The sequence below is a fragment of the Bufo bufo genome, chromosome 6, assembly GCF_905171765.1.
Source record: "Bufo bufo chromosome 6, aBufBuf1.1, whole genome shotgun sequence".
Classification (NCBI taxonomy): domain Eukaryota; kingdom Metazoa; phylum Chordata; class Amphibia; order Anura; family Bufonidae; genus Bufo; species Bufo bufo.
Window position 1 is genome coordinate 149718632 of NC_053394.1, and position 25435 is coordinate 149744066.

At 45.3% G+C, this 25435-nt stretch overlaps 1 protein-coding gene across 3 annotated transcripts in view; it reads left to right on the plus strand.

Moving 5' to 3' along the window:
- Positions 1-25092, plus strand: part of LOC121003043 (activity dependent neuroprotector homeobox) — a 35356-nt gene extending 10264 nt beyond the window's left edge. For all 3 annotated transcript variants that reach the window (XM_040434591.1, XM_040434589.1, XM_040434588.1), the window contains 3 exons: positions 16671-16787; positions 18973-19065; positions 20652-25092. In XM_040434591.1, the coding sequence (XP_040290525.1) occupies positions 16680-16787; positions 18973-19065; positions 20652-23711 (3261 nt within the window). In that variant the 5' untranslated portion in view covers positions 16671-16679 and the 3' untranslated portion in view covers positions 23712-25092. The remainder of the gene's footprint in view (positions 1-16670; positions 16788-18972; positions 19066-20651) is intronic.
- The last annotated feature ends 343 nt before the right edge of the window (positions 25093-25435 follow it).

The following is a 25435-nucleotide window of genomic DNA, read 5'->3' on the forward strand; positions in this document are numbered from 1 at the left end:
ATTCACACATCCGCAACATGGGTCCGCATCCGTTCCGCAATTTTGCAGAACAGGTGCGGCCAATTCATTTTCAACAGGGCAGGAATGTGCTGTCCGCATTTGCGGATCCGCACTTCCATTCTGCAAAAAATAGAACATGTCCTATTCTTGTCCGCAATTGCGGACAAGAAAAGGCACATTCTCGGAGACTGCTGCTGATGTGCGGTTCACAAAATGCGAAACGCACATTGCCGTTGTCCGTGTTTTGCGTATCTGCAAAACACATACAGACATGTGAATGGACCCTAGAAATGATGTATTCCTGTCGTTTGCAGGAAGTCGGCTACACAGGGGAGACTGACATCCTGTCTGCAAGCTCTGGACTGGCCAGACCACCTGACACTGCTGTCCATAATGTATGGCTGTAAGGTTACTTTCACACTTGCGGCAGAGGATTCCGGCAGGCAGTTCCATCCGGACGCAAACGGATGGAATCTGTCAGATGGATCTGGATGTGGATCCGTCTGAAAATGCATTGAAATACCGGATCAGTCTCTCCGGTGTCACCCGGAAATAAGGATCCAGTAATTATTTTTTTCACAGATTTAAAGGTCTGCGCATGCGCGGACTGGAAGAACGGATCCGTCAATGTGGCAATTTTAATGCCGGATCCGGCATTTCGGCAAAGTGTTCAGGATTTTTGGCCGGAGAGAAAACTGCAGCATGCTGCAGTATTTTCTCCGGCCAAAAAACGTATGAGGGTCTGAACTGATGCATTCTGAATGGATTGCTCTCTATTCAGAATGCATTTGGATAAAACTGATCAGTTCTTTTCTGGTATTGAGTCACTGTGACAGAACTCAATACCGGAAAACAAAAATGCTAGTGTGAAAGTACCCTAAGTTACACTGCTGGAATATTGCTGCAGAGTTGGCATATGTGCAAAAAAAAAATATTGCACGGCATGACGTGTGGTGTGGACTTGAAATTCACATCATGTCAGTTGTGTCTGTGGATTTCTCCCTGTGCAGTCCATAGGGTGAAATCCTCACCGAAACTGGGTGCAACTCGTGCTCCATTCTTCGCTGATTTCTCCTTGTGGATTTACCCGTTAACGGCATAGCTGGAACCTCCTTTAGCGTCAGCAGCGCCTCAATCATGTGCCTTTAAAAAAAAAAAAAAAAAAGAAGGCTAACTTGTTCACAATCGGGCTGTTCCAGTGCGACGTCTCACATTCTAACTCTCACGGCTCTTTGTTGCCAATGACAACCAGTCGCGACACAGCTTTTATTTTGTGCTCTGCTCTTGAGTAATGAAATAAGTTCAGCGATTGGTTTCTATGGGCAGTCCATTCCAAGTCTGTGGGACTGCCCAAGGTGGCAGACGGCTGCGTTGGGCATCTTCAGCAGTCCCATAGAGCTTGACTAGATCGGCAGTGTGCATACTCAACCACTGCTCCCTTCAGTTGGGATCATTTATCAAACTGGTGTAAATGAGAACTGGCTTTGTTGCCCATAGCAACCAATCGGATTCTACCTTTCATTTTTGACAGCTCCTTTGCAAAATGAAAGGTGGAATCTGGTTGCTATGGGTAACTAAGCCAGTTCTACTTTACACCAGTTTTGATAAATGGCCCCAAGTGTCTTCCGGTGTGTTTAGTCAGTCATTTTCTTCTTTTCAGACTTTTTCTTTTTTTCCTCTGTAGAAAAGTCTATGGGAAAACGCCTTAATACAGCACCACACCCAGAGCATGCTGCCATTAAAAAAATAATAAAGAGCTTTAAGGGTGAAAAAACATTGCGAAAAGCCAGTTTATCCTTTGTTTTATATTTCCCATAGACTTCCATGCGACATCTGGATCTGGTGTTTTTACCTAAAAAATGCCAACCACCAGAAAAAAAACGTGTGACACCAGCCTAAAGCATAGTTTATTTACATAGAAGACCCTCCTTGGCTGGGTTCACACCACATTTGGGGTCTGGCGACACTGGTTGCGGTCAGGTTGGTCTCTGCTTGGCTGTGGGTCAGGGGCACCTGCAAAACCGTATACATACAACAATCCATTCACTGTAATTGGCCAAATGGAGTTGAAAGGGTAAAATGTTGGACTCCATCTGACTTGCTTTACATTCGATTTCATCTGTTTGGCCGGACAAAATCTGACGTGCATTTAAAAGGAGATATCCAGGAGAAGTGATCTTCTTATCAAAGCTATATTTAAGATGATGAGTTTGAGTTATGTCTGGAATCTTGGGCCGGGGCTTGTTACAGCAGTTAAAGCCATTTGGCTCTACTCAGGAGTTTCTCCAAGTGGAAGAATACTAAGGCTGGGTTCACGTCACCATTTCATTTTCCGTTCTTATCCATCAGAAGAACAGAAACAAAATGCATGCGGAGCACCCATTATGCACATTGTGCATCCGTTTTCGGCTACTTTCACACTAGCGTTTTAGTTTTCCGGTATTGAGTTCCGTCATAGGGGTTCAATGCTGGGAAAAAAAAAACGCTTCAGCTTTGGCCTCATTCATTGTCAATGGGGACATAACGGACTGCTCCAAAATGCGTTCTGTTCCATTTAGTTGCGTTCCCAGACCGGAGAGCAAACCGCAACATAACAAAAGGCAAAAGTAGCACACATAATATAATTAGATGTAACATTGCCCATTCATGCACGACTCTCGGACTCCTGTATGGGCGCTTAGATGCACCAGCCCCACAAATGTAGTTTGTTTACCCTGTTTCCATGACTACCAATAATAGGTGGTTGCAGTCCACTCAGACATGCGCAGTTGAGATTTGAATATGGCAAACTTTATTGTTCCCTGGATAGGGACATCACACCGTCTAATAAAATGTGCTGTTCCTGCGAGATTTACCTGGCACAGACGCACTCGTATCTTTGATACACAGAACTAAAGCCACATGGAAGCTTGATTAATGGGTGAGCGTTCCAAGATCATGTTTTTAATCACTTTGATCAATTGTAATTTCACAGGTGTGTTTGATATTTAGTGGGAATCCCATTTTGGATATTTATATATTTCACATATTAATTATGGTCACTTTTGCATCAATCACTGTCATTTTGGATCATGGATATTATGAAATGTTTCTTTGAAATAATCATGTATTTATAACCTTTGATCATGTTCACTATTTGAGTTTAATTGATCATGTATACATTGTCACCCACGTATTTAAATTCACTTGGAGCACTGATCTCACTGCTTGATAAAGGCTCCATAGAGATGAGCTGGAACGTTACATTTGGTGTAATACAAGGATCCATGTTTTCTATTTGAAGTCTGGAGTTCTGCCTTGTCACTAAATATATCTATATTTTTATTTATTTATTTTCCTCCAGTTTCCATGTTTTTATTTTTCATTTTTTGGCAAATCCTTAACTTGAAAGGGTCGAGGGGCTGTCTCTGCTGCTCAAAAGTCCCTCCTGCATGTTGAGTGACTGGCCCAGTCAATCTCGTGCCTGCTTTAAAGGGGTTGTCCGGGATCAAAGTTTTTTTATTTTATTTTTAAGTGTACTCACTGTTAACAGGTGATTCTAGGTTCCTCCCCCCCCCCCCCCCCATATGTTTTAAGGTATTTTCGCCATTTCTACACGGCTCCGACGGTCCACCACGCACTGTTTACATCTGTTTATTTTTGTCTAACTTCCTGCCGCTCTGCACTGTGGGTCCCAGCGTGGCATCACGTGCTTTCAGACGACTCTCTTCTCCGCCGTGACTCCGCCCCCGCATTGTTATCCCGCCTCCAGCTGCACATCGCCATGTCCTCCATGCATCTGCCCCCCATGAATCATATTCAGCCTCCTGCCGCACATTTCTCCCCCCCCCCCCCCCCCTCCCTTAGTAACGCCCCTAAACTCCTCCTGGCTCAGTCCTCAGAGTATTGCTTCTATCTCCAGCCTGCCGCCCCATTTGCCTGCATTGGAGGCGTTTACTATGCTAATTAGCATAGTTCCCTTGCCTCCTTCATTGTGAACAACACGCGCTGCCCGGTGACGTCACCGGACTGGAGGGGCGTGGCTTAGTGCGATCTGTTGCCGAGCGCTCTGCATAATGCCTGCGGCTGATGGTGACGTCACCGGGCTCCCTGCGAAGCGGAAGAAGCGGCTTCGCTCTACAGAAGGGACCAGGTACGTCATTGAATGTGAGAAAAGACTCACTTCCGGCTGAGAATTTGTGTAATGAATACGGGGCATCAGAAAAGTATGGGAAAGGTAGGACAGTCATGTAGGAGATATTTATGTCCTTGTAAAACAATTCAACCAAAGTCCCCAATCCCGGACAACCCCTTTTAAGTGCAGGGGCTCTGGTGCTGCTTCATGGACAGTGCAGATGCCGACTGTGCATGCGCCGCCACACTTTGGGTCTACTGCTGTCATGGGGGATGATGAATGCTGCTGTTCCTGACTACGGCTACTTTTACATCTGCGTCTTTAATTCAGGTTTTGAGATCAGTCATCCCATTTAATACATCCTGATGGATCCGTTTCAGCAGATCTGGTAGTATTAAATCAAAACCCAACAAACCAGATCCGGTATGAAAATCAATTTTAGCCAAAGATGCCAGCTCTAAACACATCTGAACCGATGCTCCCTGATCAGTTTTGTCCCCATTGACAATGAATAGGGACAAAACTGATCTGTACCATTTCAGCTTCTGAGATCCATGTATCAGGTACCAGCCAATGTGTCATATGTGGTTGCAGACACGCCTCGGCCTCCTGATGCTGCACAGCAGGGGGTGCACAAGCTTTTCTGGTCCAGAGGCCACGCTGTCAGATTGTACGTCTCCCAAGGGCTGCAGGGAAACTTAGGCTATGGCTACACGGCGACGTATGTCACAGAAAAGTCGCGCAACCGGTTTTTTGTTTTTGTTTTGTTTTTGACAGGTTTTGCCATAAATTGTCTCACGGAGATGGTTGGCTTCTGGAAATCCCACCTAAAGGATTAGAGTGGCTTCACGCGGTGCGGATAACGCACGTCTGTGTGTGTGTGTCCCCGCTTAGTACAGTTTTCTTATTTTTTTCCTTAGATGCAGAAATTTATCTGCTGTGCGGTTTTTTTAAATCTGCAGCATGTCAATTGTTTGTGCGGGTTTCACTTTTTTCAATTGAAGGGTGAGATCTGTGGAAAATCTGCACTAAAACCGCGATAAATAGTGCAGATGTATGTGTGGTACCGTGTGCAAGCCTGTACATGAATGCGGCTGAGCACACATAATATACACACATTTCCATGCGGCTTTGTGTTTTTGCAACATTTGTGCCCTTCATTGGAAAAGGGTGAAATCCGCAGCTAAAGCCGCAGACATAATTACCATACTGCACATTTGGAAATCCTGTCATCTCATACACTTTGCTGGTGCTGTACTACTCTGCTGTTTTTCCCACGCTGATAAACCGCACATATTCCGCAACGTGTTTAGGTGGCCTTGGGGTTCTCCTGGTCCTCTGCTGGACACTGCAGAGGAGATGAAATGTGTTAACAATCGGATTCCATCTTTCATTTTTCAGAGCTTCTTTGTAAAATGAAAGTTAGAATCTGATTGGTTGCTATGGGCAACCAAGCCAGTTTTCCTTTGCACCAGTTTTGATAAATCTCCCTCAAAGACTCGGGTTTAAAGGGAACCTGTCAGCATGAAAATGCAGTGTAATCTGCCAGCTGCATATTATAGAGCAGGGAGAGCCACCTCTGTATGCACAGAGGGAGACTGTCAGTCCTTGATAGGACTGCCTCCTTGACTTCAATGCACGGTTATAAATGAATAAGATAGGCATTAGGGCTCGTTCACACGACCGTGTTGTTTTTTTGCGGTCCGCAAATTGCGAATCCGCAAAACACGGATGGTGCCTGTGTGCCTTTCGCAGTTTGTGGAACGGAACAGGAGGCCTATTATTGAAATGCCTTTTCTTGTCCGCAAAATGGCCATGGAACGGAGCAACTCTGTGTTGTCCGCATCTTTTGCGGACCCATTCAAACGAATGGTTCCGTATACGGACCGTATGCAGAAAACCGCCTGTATACGGAACACAAAATACGCTCGTGTGACCGAGCCCTTATACTGAATATTTTCAGTATAACAACTATATATGAATCTTCTCAGCTCTTCCTTCTCTTTACCGTTACAGGTTCCCTTGAATTGCACTGTACCTAGTGAAGGCCCTGAGGTAGTGGTGTACGACAGGGATTCAAAGAGCGCTAAAGAGAAAATAGTCATGATCTGCCCCCTCTTCCTAGGCCATCCGTCACATGAGCTATATGCAGCTTTGTCCCATTCAAGTGAGTGGACCCGAGCTACAGTACCAAGCACAGCCGCTGTACAATGTGCTTGGTAAGCTGTGAGGAGGCTGTGGCATTACCTGGAGTACTGCTGCATCTTCAAACAGCTAATCATCTGCGGTGCCTTCAGTAGGATAGGTTGTCAATTTTAAAGGGGCTTTCCACCTTTTTATCAGGCGATTGCCAGTCCTCAGGATAAGCCATCAGTAGCTGATCTGTGGAAGACTGACACCTCGCACACCCACTCATCAGCTGTTCGGCAGTAGCTCCAGCACTTGGAAGCAGACAGCTCCGTCCATTATACAGTTGAAAGAGCAGTCTGCTTCTGGCGCAAGAGCTACTGCCCAACACCTGATCGACAGGGGGTGCGGACTGTCAGACCCCCGCAGATCAGCTACTGATGGCCTATCCTGAGCATAGGTGGACAACCCCTTTCCTTTAAGAACTGAGGTGTCTTGCTCTATTGACGATCAGTGCAGGAGAGAGAATGGAGTCACTTACTGCACTCTTAGAAGGCTTGGGTTGTATTTATTTATTTTATGCACTTATATAGCGCTACTATATTCTGCAGCGCTTTACAGACATTAGTATCCAACTGTCCCCAATGGGGCTCACAATCTAAGGTCCTTATCAGTATGTCTTTGGAGGGTGGGAGGAAACCGGAGTACCTGGAGGAAACCCACGCAAACACGGAGAGAACATACAAACTCCATGCAGATGTTGTCCTTGGTTGCATTCGAACCTAGGACCCCAGCGCTGCAAGCAGAGGTCGCAATAACGCCTGTACAAGCGTCATAGACGCCTGTTCAGGCCATTTTACTCACTGGAAAAAGTCTAAGGCGTACCAATACACCTTAGACTTTTCCCTGCCATTCATCAGCGCAGTGAGCGCTGTGAACGGCAAGGGCAGCGCACTGATGCTTGAAACAACCAATAACAAAGCTCCTTATAGTAAGGAGCTTAGTGATTGGTCAGTTTGAGTGGGCTGCCGGAGCTTATGCCACAACGCTCTGAAGTAAGGAAGCAGGCGCACGATCCTCACTGGCGGGGTAAGTGGCCTTGCTGTGTAGTGAAATTTAGTGGGGGTCCCGGATCTGAGCGCCTTGTTTTTCCCTATAGTGATGAGTCTGCAGCGCGCAGCCGAGCGCCGTCTCTCCTCCCTGCTGAGTGCGGTACTGAAGACAGCCTCAATAGAAGGTCTAGGGGACCGTCTTCACTACCGCGCTTAGCAGTAAGGAAAAGTGGCTGAGCGCTTCAGACTCCTGCTTATAGAAGTCAGCGAGGGTCTCAGCGCTAGACACGCCAACAGGAGACCAGCAGCAAGCAACACCAACCTCAGACTTGGGTCTGACCACCAGCTGCAAGACAGCGAGGACAAGGGATGGAGACCCTCAGGGCAGGTCATTCTATTGTCCCTTAGCCATAAAAATAAAGGAGGAGCAGCTTATAGGTGCAGCAGACTGTGATGTGCCTGTGTACCCGGTGCGGGGCCCAGCACATGCCCCCTGGCTGATACACAGATGTCACAGCATGACTGACTTACAGATACCCCTACTCTCATTGCCAATGCAAGTCCTGGAGATAACAGGGGAGAAGAGAGGAGGCGGCAAGCACCGTGGAACAGGAGGCTGCATGAGCGTTAGGGTCAGGTTCACACACAGACAGTAGTGACCAAGGAAAAGCATCACTGTCCCACTATATACCGTACACTATTAAACAATGTGCACTATAGTCCATGACACTCACACTATATACCGTATACTGTATCACTATGTACACTAACAGTATATACAGTACATTATCACACTATGTACACTATAATAGTATAACCATACACAATCACACTACATCCCACTATGTGCACTACATACAGTACGTCACACTGTGCTACCCTAAGGGCTCTTTCACACTTGCGTTTTCGGATCCGTCGTGCACTCCATTTGCCGAAGGTGCCCGCCGGATCCGGAAAAACGCAAGTGAACTGAAAGCATTTGAAGACGGATCCGTCTTCAAAATGCGTTCAGTGTTATTATGGCAGCGAGGACGCTATTAAATTCCTGGTTGCCATAGTAGTAGTGGGGAGCGGGGGAGCAGTATACTTACAGTCCGTGCGGCTCCCGGGGCGCTCCAGAATGACGTCCGAGCGCCCCATGCACATGGATGATGTGATCCATGTGATCATGTCACCCATGCGCGTGGGGCGCCCTGACGTCGGTAAGTATGCTGCTCCCCCGCTCCCCACTACACTTTACCATGGCTGCCAGGACTTTAGCGTCCCGGCAGCCATGGTAACCATTCAGAAAAAGCTAAACGTTGGATCCGGCAATGCGCCGAAACGACGTTTAGCTTAAGGCCGGATCCAGATTAATGCCTTTCAATGGGCATTAATTCCGGATCTGGCCTTGCGGCAAGTGTTCAGGATTTTTGGCCGGAGCAAAAAGCGCAGCATGCTGCAGTATTTTCTCCGGCCAAAAAACGTTCCGGTCCGGAACTGAAGACATCCTGATGTATCCTGAATGGATTTCTCTCCATTCAGAATGCATTAGGATAAAACTGATCAGGATTCTTCCGGCATAGAGCCCCGACGACGGAACTCTATGCCGGAAGAAAAGAACGCAGGTGTGAAAGAGCCCTAAGCCTACCACCCTGACCCTGCAGAGCCCTGTGCTACCCTAAGCCTACATAGCCTCATACTGTGCCAACCTGACTCTGCAGAGCTCTGTGCCACCCTAAGACTACGTAGCATTAGCATCCAATCTGACACCACTATTAACTGCCTGAATAAGGTACGTTAAAAACAACTTTGTGTTCTTTTATAAAAAAAATCGGTTCTCCACCAAATCTGGCGATCAGGCTAGTAGTGTGAACTGGTGTATAAAGGATATTTATAAATACTTCCTCCTCAACTCACACCAGAGTGAAGTATTTATAAATATCCTTTATACACCAGTTCACACTACTAGCCTGATCGCCAGATTTGGTGGAGAACCGATTTATTTATTTTTTTTATAAAAGAACACAAAGTTGTTTTTAACGTACCTTATTCAGGCAGTTAATAGTTTAAAATAGCAGTACGTCCATTTTCTATCAAAAAGCAGTTAACTACAATCTGAGACCACTGCAGAGGGGGAAGCTCTCATGTAACAGTGTCCCCAGCTTTAAGCGTTGGAGGAATGACTGTAATAAGGAGTCTACGCGTCTATACCAGCAAAAACTGGTGGCACTGTTTAGGTGGCAGTGGTCTTATGTTGAGTATATGATGTCAGCTAAATTTAAAATTGTCTAAATTTGCTATTTATGCATTGACGACAGTTCTAGAATACTAGTAATGGTTTCCCTGCATAAATAGCAAACCCTTAAATGTTACGTAGGCCTTCGTATTAACTATTTGAATTACTGTAACTTTCGTACTCCTCATCGGCTAAAAATACTCCTCAAAAATGGTAAGAGGAGTATTTTTACTCTTATAGAAAAAATGTAGCGTGACCTCTGGCTGCACTGCACCAGTGCTAACCACTGAGCCACCGTGCTGCCCACATTATCTTTCTGAACAATGTGTGTTCTTATGGTTGGGAGACCCGCAGAACAGCCTCGTGGGCGGCATCTTGTTCATCCCCGATATATACAGTTATATACCTTAAACTTGAATATTGAAATAAACTGGTTGGGTTTGTCTGAGGAAAATGAAGGGGCTACAGTTCTGTTCTGCTGGAGTTTTCTTCTTCAAAGAGTCCTCTTTTTGGTGGTCATCTGGTGCGTTCTGGTTGGGCACCTGCTGTTCACACACAGTTACTTTTCCTGTCCCTCCCCACTCATTGGAAATACCTAGGTGCTTTCCAGACACGACTATCACCTTGGTACCAATGAAGGAAGTCATCGCTGTAGAGTTCTTAGCATTCCCTTCTTGCCCCTTTTGTAACTTTGAAATCTCACCTCAAAAAACCAATGACCCTTACTCTTCAGTGATTTCTGGAGCAGACGTGTTGCTTACTGGAAAACGCGTCCCACCGCTCATTTCTGCCCTCTGTTGTTTTCTAGTGGGGGTATAAAAGTAGCCCACTTTGACCTTTTTTTCGTGGTAGACTATTTGTGTTTTGTCTCGGTGAACACATCTGTTGGGGTACACATCTGAAAATTGCCTTTGGGTATTTAAATGTATACCCCAAGCGGAGAGCCCAGCGGGGGGCAGAAATAAGGTGTGAAAGGAGCCTTTGTGGCCAAGCAGGTCCAGTATTTGGGCTGCTGCCTGGCAAACATCACACTCTGTTATGCATTAGGGAGTCTGAATGGCTCCCTTATGAGTAATTGTAATGGGAAACCCTTGTGGGAATCTTTTTTGGGTGAGGGGGGGGGGGGGGGCTTATTTTGTGATTCTTATAGATCTGAAGATAAAGCATTGTGCTTCTGTTAACACAATGTAGTTGCAATATTAGGCTACTTTCACATTAGCATTTTTGCTGGATCCGGCAGGGTTCAACAAAAACGCATCAGTTACTGATAATTCAACCGTCTGCATCCGTTATCCGGATCCGTTTGTATTGTCTTTAACATAGCCAAGACAGATCCATCATGAACTCCATTGAAAGTCAACGGGGGACGGATCTGTTTTCTGTTGTCCGATTGTGTCAGAGAAAACGGATCCGTCCCCATTGACTTACATTGTGTGTCAGGACTGATCCGTCTTGCTCCGCATCCCAAAACGTTTGCTCTTGGATATCGGAACGGAATGCATTTTGGATCATTCTTTTCTGTTCAGTTTTGTCCCCATTGATAATGAATGTCACCCTATGACGGATCTCAGTACCGGAAAATATAAACGCTAGTGTGAAAGTAGCTTGAGCTAAGTAATGTGTAACCTACTGATCTGGACCACAAGGGTTAATAAACCTAGGACTCGATGAGAAAAAAATAAACGCCTCAGCCAACTATCTTATGTGTATGGGGGGCTCTCAACTCTCCCCCAGCAGATGATATTGGGAAGGAAGGATCAGGCATGCTGCTGGTAGTGGTAGCGGCCTACTCCCCTCTGACCACTGACGATTATGGCTCTGGCAAACCGAGCATGCATGTATACGGGGGAGTCGGGAGTGATGGCTGTCAAATGAAATGGCGTTTTTGAATGTGTATGGGCACCTTTACTTTACCTGGTGAGTGGCCGAGGTATGGATTGGTTTCCATTGCTGTCAATGGTTTCTCTCCCTCTCCCCTTAACTTTGAAGGTCCCATAGTGCATACAGTGTTAACGTCCTGGCACGGCTTTCATTTTTCTAGTACCTGAATTAGGATATGGCAGCGTGAAGGAATGTGCATTTATTTGGGTGTTAAAAATACTGTCAATTGGAATCTGTGTAGTTTTTATCAGCGGTGTAAAGTGCTTTCCATGACTCTTAGGAACCTTAGTCAACTTTACTGCTTCCCGCAGTGTTGCCTGTCTTAGGGGCTGTTAACATCTCGCTTTTGCTGTACGTTTGTAAATTTTAAATTTTTTTTTTTTTTTGCAGGACAGAATAGTGTAGCATACCATGCATTTCTGTCCTGCAAAAAAAGTAATAAAAACTTTTTTTCTATATATTGCAGTGAATGCGAAACGGATGGAAATAAGTTTCCATCTGTTAAATGTTTCAGTTTTTACTGGGAAGAAGTCTTAAAGCAAATCCCTCCTACTTCCTTTGATACACTTCAAATCTTTATAAAAAGAAATAAATAAAACCACAAAGGTTTAAGAACAAATATAAATTTTTTAAAAACTGACACAATCTGTCAAATGTATACGTTGAAAAGATAGAAAACCACAAAATTGGATATGTTTTTAAACTTTTTTTTACTGTATGTATAAATGTATCCACTTAATCTACAGCAAACTAGCGTAGGCCGGATCCTTTTTGCCAAAGCACTCTGGGCCGGATCTGGCATTAGTACTTTTTCCCATTGAAATGCATTGTGTCCGGCATTTCGGCAAGTGTTCCGGAATTTTGGACGGAGATAAAACCGTAGCATGCTGTGGCCTGAAAAGGCAAAAAGACTGAACTGAAGACATCCTGATGCATCATGAACGGATTTCTCTCCATTCAGAATGCATTAGGGTAAAACTGATCAGTTCTTTTCGGGTATAGAGCCCCTAGGACGGAACTCTATGCCGGAAAAGAAAAACTCAAATGTGACAGTACCCGTACAGCAATTAGGTGCCAAACATCTGCTGCGTTGAGTGCTAATGAGTACTTTTAAAGGGGTTGTTTCATCTCTGGCATTGGTGGCATATCACTAGCACCTCTGGCATTTGCACCTACCTCTAAAACAGAGCCCTTAAAGTGAAGGGGAGTGGATTGTGCGTGCGTGCGTGGCCACCCTCCATTAATTTCAGTGGGACTCACAAAACCGCTCTGCAATTTCAGTCTGCCCTATAGACGTCAATGGAGTGGTGGCCACACATGCTCATTAAAATTTTCCATTTATTTTCTCTGGGACTTCCAAAAATGGCTCCGAACTGTTTGAGAGAGGTGCGGGTCCCTTTCAGACATATATGCCACCAATGCTTGAGATAAAACAACCTCTTTAACTGTCCACCTCAGGAACTAGTTTGGTATTGCATATGTTGATCTAGACCTCAGAAAGGAGCAACTTCCTAGGTGCATGGGTCAGTTGACTTCATGGAGCTCCAATTTATCCATGCTTTGTAGGTTGCGTCCTGTTATTGGAGGTGGTCATGATGGATGATATCGATTCATATGAAGGTAGTTCGGTCTTTACCTTCACGATTGGACTCTTGTAGAAGGCTGTAGCACTCAGTTGTTATGGACTTCAGAAGGAGCAGTTGGTGCTTAGAAAAGTTTTCAATGTTTATCTCCGTTTTGCTAGGCTTTGACACTTTCTCGACCCAACCCATTTAGGACTGGGGTGTCTGAGGGTTAAGTTGTTTCTCATGTTTGTGATCACTGGTTGGTTTCACTTAAGAGGTAGAGCTCATGTCCCACAATTAGGTTTGATAAAATGGTATTGTCTAAGATTTTGAGGATATCTGGTTGGTGGGGGTCCCACTTCCAGAACCCCTGCCAATCAGCTGTTTGAAGAGCACTGTGGCCTTTTCCTAGGCCAGTGACATCACATGGCTTAGGTGCAGCTCAGTCCCATTCAAGTGAATGGTTCTGAGCTGCAATACCAAGCGCAGAGACTGTACACAGTAAGCTGTAAGAAGTCACTTGCCTCAAACGGCTAATCGGCGGGGGTGTCACCAGAATCAGAATCTCAGAAGACCCCCTTAGTACACTTAAAGGGGTATTCCTATCACATACAATGGGGGCGTATCGCTAGGATATGCCCCCATTGTCTGATAGGTGCGGGTCCCACCTCTGGGAGAACGGACCAGGGAGAGTGGTGGCTGAAGGACCCTGGGTGTCCCGGGCTTCATCCACCACCAAGCGCTGCTCCCATACAAGTGAATGGGAGTGCACCGCGCATGCGCGGCCCCTGCTCCCATTCATTTCTATGGGGCAGACTGAAATAGCCGAACCAGTGCTTGGTTATTTTCGGCGGCCTCATTAAAATGAATGAATGGAGGGAGGCTGCGGAGTGTGCCCTCCATTCATTTACCCGATCTGTTCTCGTTGTAGGTGTGGGTCCCAGAGGTGGGACCCACACACATCAGACAATAGGGGCATATCCTTGCGATATGCCCCCATTGTTTGTTGTATGTGATGGCAAAACCCCTTCAAATGTTTATCCTCCTCGCTCCTTGAAGTTCTCCCCCTACAGATACTCTTGGTTCCTTGCAGACAGTAACTGTAGCCTGCAGTTTATGTAACACCATTGACCTATGTTGTAGCGACAGACTGTGTTCGAGCAAATGCTGATATGGTTACATCCCCCAGCCGTGCTGTAATATATATGGTCCTGTGCTTAGAATCGCAGCTTAAAGGGGTTTTCCAAGATTCTGATACTGATGACCCATCCTCAGGATAGGTGATCAGTACCTGATTGGAGGGGGTCAGCTTACCAAGCTCAGCGCCGTACATAGTATAACGGCTATGCTTGGTATCGTGCTCAGCCCAATTCAGTTCAATGGGGCTGAGCTGCGCCTAGGCCAGTTGACCAATGAGCATGTCGCAACATGGCCTAAGGAAAAATCTGAGAATGTGGCGGCGCTACAGTGAGCACCAGTGCCTCATCAAACGGCTGATCGGCAGGGGTCCCAGGAGTCGTACCCCACCGATCAGGTTCTGATAACCTATCCAGAAAACCCCCTTTAAAGCTCCACAACTCCAATGCAAAATTCTAACCATTGCCCGTCATTTACAATCGCCCTTTTCAGGCGCTATAACCTGGTTGCAGCCTGTGCAGTGACAGATGAAATACCCCGCACCAGTGCCTGAGAAATGGAACCCTCTTGGGGGGGACTGTCAGACCCTCACCAGTCTAATATGATTGGCTTATCCTAACCATATCCCCTTTTTAGTTGACCTCCTGCTCTGACCACTAGACTACAATCTTGAGAGCAGGAGGCACCGGCTTCCACAGTGATGATGGCAGCCTAGAACGCAGAGCAGGGCCGTGCTGTGGGATAACAGCAAGAATGTTTAATACTATGATCTTGAAAATGCATGTATTGCTCATATTGTCCTGTGCTAGAACTGAATGTATGCTTTAATTTTATAGCCAGTATTTAACTCCCTCAACCCCCATCCTGTTATATGTGTAGTCCAATGTTTTACCTTATTTTACACTCTGAGGGGGGGGGGGGGGGAGAGACTTGCCTATGGTTCATCTGTTGTAAATTAGTCAGGGGATACAGAGACTTGCACCATGGTGGTGGGCAGTGAAGGGCCTCCGTCTGCTGACAGGTCCTTTGGCGTCACTGCAGTAGAGGAAGGCTGCTGGCTTCACGAGCACTCCTACACTAAGAACAGCTTGCGTTTGTGGCGCAGGCCCCTGCTTCATAGCCGGGGTCGGATAAAGCTCCGATCCTAGCTGTTAACCATTTTATTACCGCTGTCCATACTACAGCATGATCAGAGGGGACTCCCCACTACTGGTCAGCAGGTTTCCTAGTAAGGCTGCCCTGAGGACTTAGAAAGGACCCCAGGACTGTCTGTCCAATTCTCCTGCTATTAGGGCAGACTAGTGTTGTCCTGACAGCAGCCTGTGTCAGTGATACAGAAAATAATATATTGTAAATCAGGCAAAAATGTAAAAATATTTTCTGTTCTTTACAGGAGTTGTCTGGGCTACAGATATTGATGACCTGCCCAGTCTCCCCCGTAGAAGTGGTGCAGGGTAACTACATCTGTGCGCAGCACTCGCCTGAGCGTGCTAGCCATGAAGCTGTTCAGCGGGGGTGATGGCGAGTCGGTCCCTCTCCAAACAAATATAGGTGTCCTGTTCTGAAGATAGGTCATCAATATCTGTAGCCCCGGCAACCCCTTTCAGGCCTGGCCATTAATGGGTTAAAAGTTCAGTTTAGTGTAATTGTGATTGTAATCCTCAGGACCTGTCTGATCTTTTCCACAAGTGTCCACAGTTAAAGGGAACCTGTCACCAGGATTTTGGGTATAGAGCTGAGGACATCGTTTGCTAGATGGCCGCTAGGACATCCGCAATACCCAGTTCCCATAGCTCTGTGTGCTTTTGTGTAAAAAAAACGATTTGATACATATGCAAATTAACCTGAGATGAGTCCTGTATGTGAGATGAGTCAGGGACAGGACTCATCTCAGGTTAATTTGCATATGTATCAAATCGTTTTTTTTTTACACAATAAAAGCACACAGAGCTATGGGGACTGGGTATTGCGGATGTGCTAGCGGCTATCTAGCAACCCATGTCCTCAGCTCTATACACAAAATCCCGGTGACAGGTTCCCTTTAAGTTGATGCATCTTTCTATCCCAATGTAAAATTTCAATAATAGCTCAGAGTGCAATCTTATTCCTTGAAGTATTTACTGGTGATGTTACCCATCTTACATCAATGTATAATTTCTGCATTTTCAGCTTGTATTAAAGGGGTTGTCCCACGAATAATCTATAGTTTTCATACCAGCGCCTGTATCCAGATACTTTTGTAATTGTATGTAATTAAAATTATTATAGCTACTGAGCTATTCAATGAAATCTCTGTACAGCGCCACCTGCTGTTTGCTCTTTTTCTAATTTCTTTGTCCTGCTCACCGAGATAGAAGCACATGCTCGGCTCTGTCCTTCAAGTGCCACGAGCTGCAGCATACAGGACATGCCCCTTGAGCTGTCAGCTTAAGATAAATCTAGCAGAGCAATGAATGTGGAGATCTCTGGACCCATGTGAGGTACAGGGCTGGTTCTAGCTTTGTTAGAAAGAGTTTGGCATGTACTAGATTATGACTTTCATTTTTTACAGTGATCTCTTTCTTCTCATCCTCCAGGAAGTAACAATGTTCCAACTACCGGTAAATAATCTGGGCAGTCTACGAAAAGCCAGGAAGACGGTAAAGAAGATCTTGGGAGATATTGGCCTGGAGTACTGCAAAGACCATGTAGACGTGAGTGTCATTGTGCTGGATGCTCTCAGATATAATCTTGCTGACTTTTTTTTTAGCCCCATGGTTATCTGCATGGAGCTTTTCTTACAGGAAGGAAGGTTTGTGGAAGCTCCAGGCATGCATGTGTCTACAGTACTGAACAGTATAGAGCCAGTGGGTTAGAACATGTAATATTATAAAGAACTAATGGTTTAGTAAGTGCAATATTCTAAAGAACTAGAATGTGGTTGAGACTTGTCAGAAGAGAAGTACAGCTGACCGCACATTTCACTGCCTGAACGTTGGTGGTAAGATGGCATTGTTTCATGCTAGCGTAAGTGTATCCACAGGGGTGTGAAAAAAAAAAAAAAAAAACTACTTGTCGAAGGACTAAAGTGGGGGCTCAATCTACTTGTCCCTCATGACTATCTACTTGTCCTGAACTTATACTAACGTAATACTGTATGGGGGCGGGGGCCACAAGGCGATGTTATACTGTATGGGGGCGGGGGCCACAAGGAGACGTTATGCTGTATGGGGGCGGGGGGCCACAGGGAGATGTTATACTGTATGGGGGTGGGGGCCACAGGGAGACGTTATACTGTATGGGGGTGGGGGCCACAGGGAGACGTTATATTGTATAGGGGCGGGGGCCACAGGGTGACGTTATACTGTGCGGGGGCAGCCGCTTGGTGACGTTATACTGTATGGGGCACTAGGGCAGCCCCAAGGTGACGTTATACTGTATGGGGGCACAAGGAGACGTTATACTGTATGGGGGCAACAGGGAGACATTATAGTTTATCAAGTGCCACGTGCAGTGCAGATTGCAGGCAGGGGCAGAGCCTCAGAAGACAGACAGCACAACCTTTATTTCTGACACCCCTGCAGATGAGCGTTCCTCCCGGAGCCTGTCCACATCGCAGCTCCCGGCCTGACCTGCAAGCGCTGACTGGGGTCACATAGCATTATACTGATTTATGATGCTATGTAACCCTTACAGTTCTGGAATGTATTGGATAACACTGACATAATGCTGTCAGGAGCCGGGAGGAGCGGGGGCCGCCTGCAGGAAGTGTACTCATATGCACGATGCAGGGGCAGGCTGACATAGATGTAGGAGCGGTCAGCTCGCGGCTAGCATATGACCGCTCCTATTACTGCCCAACCGACATGTCCCTGCTACTTGCCCGCACAGGGCTAAACAACTGTTCAAACTACTTGCCCGGCGCCCGGAACTGCATGTCCCGGGCGTCGGGCAATAGGAATTCCACACCCCTGATCCATACATTTTGAACCCTTTCATTATGGATACCTGGTCATGTGATCTTCCCCTTCCCAATTCATGCATTCCTGTATGAACAGGGCTGTAGTCTCCCCTGTTTGGCTAACTTCCTGTGAACTACAGGATTACATCATCACCTATCAAATCCTTTCAGACCCCTTCCTTCCCAACCCATCGCCACCTTTCTTGTTTCTCTGTATGCCGGTAGATGAATGATGCTGCTGGAGATAACATTGCTGCTCAGGATGATATAATGGGTCAGCCCATAAAATGATTGTCTGCTCACTCATGATGCCCCCTGACTCGTACTGTATGCCTATACTATCTGTAGAAGCTGTAGTGTATAAGATTCAGCTTCACACTGCTCTCCTCCTCATTTTAAGAGCTAACTGGGAAAAATCACAAACAGAAGGTAGGGAACACAGGCCGAAGCTCCATCACATAGAAATACACTGAGACTCTGCAGCGTGAGTTAGAGAAGGTTAGTTCTGTCCATCTATAACTGGCCGCCCTTAGTGTGATGGAACACCCTCCTCTGTCTCCACAAAACCAGAGACATATTGGAAATTGTAGTCTGCATTAAGGGAACCTTATCAGAGGGGGAAAAAAGAATCAAGATGGCAGACAAATCCATTAATGCTACATCAGCTAATAGATATACCCCAGGCACACTAGAGCCTGTGCTGCACTATTTGGGGAAAACATTGCTAGTGCTTCTTGGTAAGTTGGGTAGTGAAAGCCAAAAACTATATTCATTGGTATTAAAGTGAATAAGAACTCAATGGAGCACATTTAAAGTGATGTAACTCGTCTTAAAAAATGGAATAGTCCAACTGAATTTATGTAGATTTTTTGTTTTTCCAGTGAACATGGTCTTGTCTTACATGCTGTTTTTTTTTTTTTTTTTATTATTATGTGCAGGAATTCAAGCAGTTCGAACCCAACGACTTCTATGTGAAAAACACATCATGGGATGATGTAGGACTGTGGGACCCCTCACTCACTAAAAATCAGGTACCTTCATGTGTTAAGTTCCCATCAGAGAACTTGTAGAAAAGTCAGCACTAGCACCTTTGTGCTTTATCATTTATAATACAGGTCTGTCGGCAACCTCCTGCACGTCAGCTGTGGTGAAACTACAACTCCCAGCATAGGAGTTCTGAGGACAGCCAAGCAAGTATGCATGCTGGGGGTCAGTTTCACCACAGCTGGAGTGCTGAAGGTTGCCGATCCCTGTACTGTTTTTGTTCAGTTTACCATTCAAAGTCCTCAGCTTGCTGTCACTGAAAGAGCATAGTGGTTTATATCCATCCCCTGATGCCCAACTGTTATAGTTGGTAAATGGTATGTGTGTGCACTTAGGAACCAGAAACGTGTTTAGTGGATGTAATAAATCTGCTTAAAGGAAACCTGTCACCATGATTTTGCGCACAGAGCTGGGGACATGGGCTGCTAGATGGCCACTAGCACATCTGCAGTACCCAGGTCCCACAGCTCTCCGCGCTTTTATTGTGTTAAAAAAACCTTTAGAGTGATATGCAAATTAGCTGATATGAGTCCTGTAGCCGGAGATGAGTCAAGCGTCAAGGAGCCCAGCACCGCCCCGCGTCCTCCGAATCTCCTCCTTGCCGGCTGACGTCACAGAGCTGGAGCGCCGAAATCTCGCGCATCGCGAGATTTCGGCGCTCCAGCTCTGTGACGTCAGCCGGCAAGGAGGAGATTCGGAGGACGCGGGGCGGTGCTGGGCTCCTTGACGCTTGACTCATCTCCGGCTACAGGACTCATATCAGCTAATTTGCATATCACTCAAAAGGTTTTTTTAACACAATAAAAGCGCGGAGAGCTGTGGGACCTGGGTACTGCAGATGTGCTAGTGGCCATCTAGCAGCCCATGTCCCCAGCTCTGTGCGCAAAATCATGGTGACAGGTTCGCTTTAAACTCTAGAAGCTGTAGTTTTGATGGGATCAGTTTCTTGTATTTTTTAAAAAGCAAGAAACAGAAGGAACTGACTGCAAGAACTTGTATTGGTTTGGATGAGCCCTAATAAATTAAAGGAAATCTGTCACCAGTTTTATGCTGCTAGGGTCTAACAGGTCCAGCATATGCCAATGAGTTCTGATATTCATGAGCTTCTGGATTTCTCCGCCCTCTGCCACTGATTGACAATTCTTTCCAACTGAATTAGTAGCAGGGGGCGGAGAAAATCCAGAGCTCATGAATATTCAGAACTCATCGGCATGACCTGGAGCTGCTCAATACAAGATTTTAACAAAACGGCTGGGTCAATTTAAAGAAAGTGACCCAGTGTTTTGCTAAGGGAATTTAATTTTTATTTTTTTTCCCCCTTTTCACTTTTATTCTGCTGCACTTTACAGACATTTTCATCTGTCTCCAAGTGAGCTCACAATATTTCCTCAGCGCTAACCACTGAGCCAGCGTGTTGCTAACTGGGTTATGTTGCCCTTAGGACACCAACAGATTCCCTTTTAATTTTTATATATTTTTAGTTGTTAGGCAATACTGTTTTAGTATTCTCTGCATTTGTCTGAAGACTGTAATTGTGTACCATATTGCTGAATTACACTTTTCTTTCTTACAGGACTATAGAACAAAACAGTTCTGCTGCAGCCAGTGCCCGTTTTCCTCAAAGTTCTTCTCCGCTTACAAAAGTCACTTTCGAAACGTCCACAACGAAGACTTTGAGAACAGGATCCTTCTAAACTGTCCATACTGTACTTACAATGGCGACAGAAAGACTTTGGAAATGCACATTAAGGTGTTCCATGCACCAAACAACCCTCAGCCAAGCCCGGTGGTCAGTGCTTTTAAAGATAAGAACAAGGTTGACAGCCTTAAACCTAAGCAGGCCGACAGCGTGGAGCAAGCTGTTTATTATTGCAAAAAGTGCACTTACAGAGATCCTCTCTATGAAGTGGTGAGAAAACACATATACAGGGAACATTTCCAGCATGTTGCAGCACCGTATGTTGCCAAGGGTGGTGACAAATCACTGAATGGTGCCGTGCCTATAGGGGCAAACCCAAACAGTGAGAGTGGCATTCATTGTAAGCGATGCCTGTTTATGCCGAAGACATACGAAACTTTAGTCCAGCATGTAATTGAAGACCATGAGCGGATTGGGTACCAAGTGACGGCAATGATAGGACATACAAATGTAGTTGTTCCTAGATCCAAGCCATTGATGCTGATAGCTCCAAAGCCACAAGATAAAAAACCCATGGGCATTCAACAAAGAATGGGTCCAATGCCCCCAGGAAATGTCCGAACTCTTCCTTCTCAACAAATGGTGAATAGACTTTCAATACCAAAGCATTCAATGAATTCTAACATGATGTCTAATGTCCACATGCAGCAGAATAACTATGGGGTGAAAGGAATGTCTTCAGGGTATCCTGTAGGCCAGCAGATGAGATTAGGAATGGGCGGTAATTCCCCTGTTTCTCTTCCCCAGCAATCCCAGTCCATGAAACAGATGCTTCCTGGTGGGAATATGAGAACTTACTCTCTTGGTAATGAGCAAAGATCACCAGCTCCTGTAAGGTACTCTCTGCAGTCTGGAAACTCCAGCCTTTCAGGTGGCCATCTTAAACCAGCTTCCATGACTCCACCCCATGCTGCATCTCGAGGGCTGGTTCAGCCTGGCGGAAAGCCCACTACAGCTGCTGCAGCAGCTGCTGCTGCGGCCGCTGCTAACTCCTCTTCCTCCACTCAAAAGTGGAAGATATGTACAATTTGCAACGAGTTATTTCCAGAAAATGTGTACAGCATTCATTTTGAAAAGGAGCACAAGGCCGAAAAGGTTCCAGCAGTGGCTAACTATATAATGAAAATACATAACTTCACAAGCAAATGTCTATACTGTAACCGATACTTGCCAACTGACACTTTGCTAAATCACATGCTGATCCATGGCCTCTCCTGTCCTTACTGTCGATCGACTTTCAATGATGTTGAGAAAATGGCAGCCCACATGAGAGTGGTTCATGCAGATGAAGAAATGGCACCAAAAACAGATTCCACTTTGACATTCGACTTGACGTTACAGCAAGGAAGCCACACAAACATCCATTTACTGGTCACCACCTACAACTTGCGTGATGCCCCAGCTGAATCTGTAGCTTACCATGCACAGAACCAACCACCTGCTGCTGCTCCTCCGCCTCCAAAATCCCAAGTAAAGGCTCCAGAAAAGGTGGAGCCAGCTGTCAAAAACGTGCCACAGACCGCTGTACCATACAAGAAAGATGTAGGCAAAACCCTTTGTCCTCTCTGTTTTTCGATCTTAAAAGGTCCCATATCTGATGCTCTTGCCCATCATTTGAGGGAAAGACATCAAGTCATCCAAACCGTCCATCCGGTTGAGAAAAAGCTCACCTACAAATGCATCCATTGCCTAGGAGTGTACACAAGTAACATGACTGCTTCAACTATTACGCTGCACCTCGTACATTGCAGAGGGGTCGGCAAAACTCAGAACGGTCAAGACAAGATGGGTACCATTAAAATAAATCCTACACAAACAATCCCTTCAATGAAACGTTCCAATGACTATATTGATTTAGCGCTCGCCAAGAGAAGAAGGCCAGATGATGACCCTGATGCCCCAATCATTTTAGATGATAAACCTGAGGAGCCAGTGGTCTTGGTTCTGGACCCCAGAGGCCATGAAGATGACTCCTATGAAGCCAGAAAGACATTCCTTACAAAATACTTCAACATGCAGCCCTATGCTAGCAGGAGAGAAATTGAAAAGTTGGCAGCCAATTTGTGGTTATGGAAGAATGATATAGCGTCGCATTTCAGCAACAAAAGGAAAAAGTGCACTCGAGATTGTGAGCGATACCAACTTAGTGTCTTGCTTGGCTTCAACATGAGGGAGCTGAATAAAGTCAAGCATGAAATGGATTTTGGCGACGAGTGGAAGTTTGAGAACATTGATGAAAGTCAGTCTGCTCCTAATGCAAGTAAAACGGTAGACAAGAAAAAATTAAATGAGTCTAGTTCGTCAGATAACTCAGAAAATGCCGCCGAGGACTCGAACGAAAGTGTCATTGAGCAAACTCCTGAGAAGGATGTGAAAGCTATGACTTCAGAACAGAACACCAGTCTTTCAGAGCAGCCCGTGGAATTGCTAGAAAACCAAAATGCACTCGCTCGATCAAAGGCAAACGATCATTCTAGTGAAATCATTCTGGACAGCTCTGACAGTGAGGAAGAGGTGATGCCTCAGCCTGTGCCGAAGGACAAGGTCATGCGCTCCGACAGTGAACTTGCGCCGTCGCAGCCAGAGTTAGGCTTGGAGGACAGCAATCTGGAGGTGAGGCAGGAAACTCAAGTGAATGATTCCAACCACAGTAAAGATGCTGAAAATGGCCAAAAGACTGAGAAATGTCACATAGTCGAGAGCGATGAGGAGGACGACAAATGCAAAACAAATTCTCATGACAAAGCTGAAGAATTCTGGTGTAAAGACAAGTCCCTCTCTAATGTGTCAGCGAAAGAGGAAAATTTGTCTGAGCAGTCTATGGAGTTGCAGACTAGCACAAATGACCGAGAAGGCGGCGATCATTTTAAGACTGTTACAGACAAAATGCACAACAGTCTACCAGAAGTAGGACTCGGTAGCCAACAAGTATAGGTTAAACTTTTTAGATACCACTTGTATGTACATCCTCGTAGCTGATATTTTCATTACAACAGGACTGCTAAGCTACCCCCATCAAACTGTCACTTGCTCGGTGACTACGTCAGACGCTGGATATCCAGCCTTTTCAATGGCTCGCCCTATACGCCTGCGTGTGGCACATACCGATGTGATGAGCAACATTGGATGATACAAAATGCACAGATGTTTTTTTTACCCCCCCCCCCTTTTTTTTTCCTTTTTGAGTTTCTCATGATATCTCATCATGTTATTTTTCTATTTTTTTTCCTTACAAAAAAGTAAAAACTAAAAAAAAAAACACCAAAAAAATTAAATAAAAGATGCAGAGGAACCCCGCAAACCTCAATGAGCGCAAGGTTTCCATCCCCTGAACTACAAGATGCCCTCTGCAGGTTATTCAGAATTTTCTGGCTCACTGTGTACAGATACTTTTGGAATACTATTTTATTTTTATTTTTTTTCACCCTCCCAGTCATGTATTCATTCTGAATAGTTAAAATGTATATTTGTACAGTATTTTAGACTTCTTCAAAGTGACTTATGAGATTGTTCTTGTGTACCCACTATAGATTTTTTTTAATTTTATTTAGTGATGGCCTGCTGTGTAATTAACGCTGTATCTAGTTTACTTAGCGAAAGGCTTGAAACTGCATAGTTAAACAGAAAAAAGCAAAAATATGAAAAAAAAACACAAACTTATAAATTTTGTTGAACTTGGGTTTTTGCACATAATCTGTACAATCTGAAAATGGAGTCGGTCATATAACATATATCTGGACTATTGTAATAGATACTTTGCTGCCCCAAACTTTGGACATTGAGCTGATGGAAAACCTGGTATCCTGGAAGAGAGGTAACTAACTAACTATATATTAAAGCGTCTGTGGTGCTAGCGTACTGCCGAGGCGACCATTCGGTGGCGTTAACATCTGGGAAGCCTATCCCTTTCCTTGGCAAGCAGTGTCTCTGTGATGATGGCTTCCATTGATGGGCTAGGCAGAGTGCTGGTTCACCCCACACAATGGCCGTTTCTGTTTGTAAGTGGCAGGCACGCTTTGAACTAGGGAGGTCCATTGCAAGGAAAATTATATAAAAAAAAAAAAAAAAAGGGTTTGCTAGTCGACATATTCTGATACCTTTCTAAAGGTAGAGGTCTGTATAATATGTATTGTGTTTAAAGTATCAAACGAAAGAGAACACAATGCCGTATTTTCGTTATTAGTATATTTAGTTGCCCACCTAGTGATGTTCATTTATTCCATCTAATATTTGGCACACTGTTGTAGTATTTTGTGATCTTTCTTTCCCTTTGTATTCATTTAAGCATCTAAATAAAAAGCTGTATTGTGCTTAATGTCACTCTTTGGCTGTATTCACTGGATACTTTCTCAGGCTATGCCCACGTTGCTCCAGCCCATACAGTATTAGGACTTTCTGATAGCAGATCAGAAGAGCATCGGTTATAGTCATGCGAATGATGGGATTCCTATTGAGCTCCAGCTCGGTCCCCCTTCCCCACCAGCGCAGTCTTCCGACATGTCGTACTATAAACCAAGTCGTAGAGGGTTGTTCACATAAAGTACCTTCATCTTCAGCGGTCCTGAAAATGGGGGTGTTCTGTGTGAATGGAGAGGTAGTGGGTATGCGTGACCATCCATCCTTTCACTATCAATAGGACTTCCAAGTACAGCTCTTGG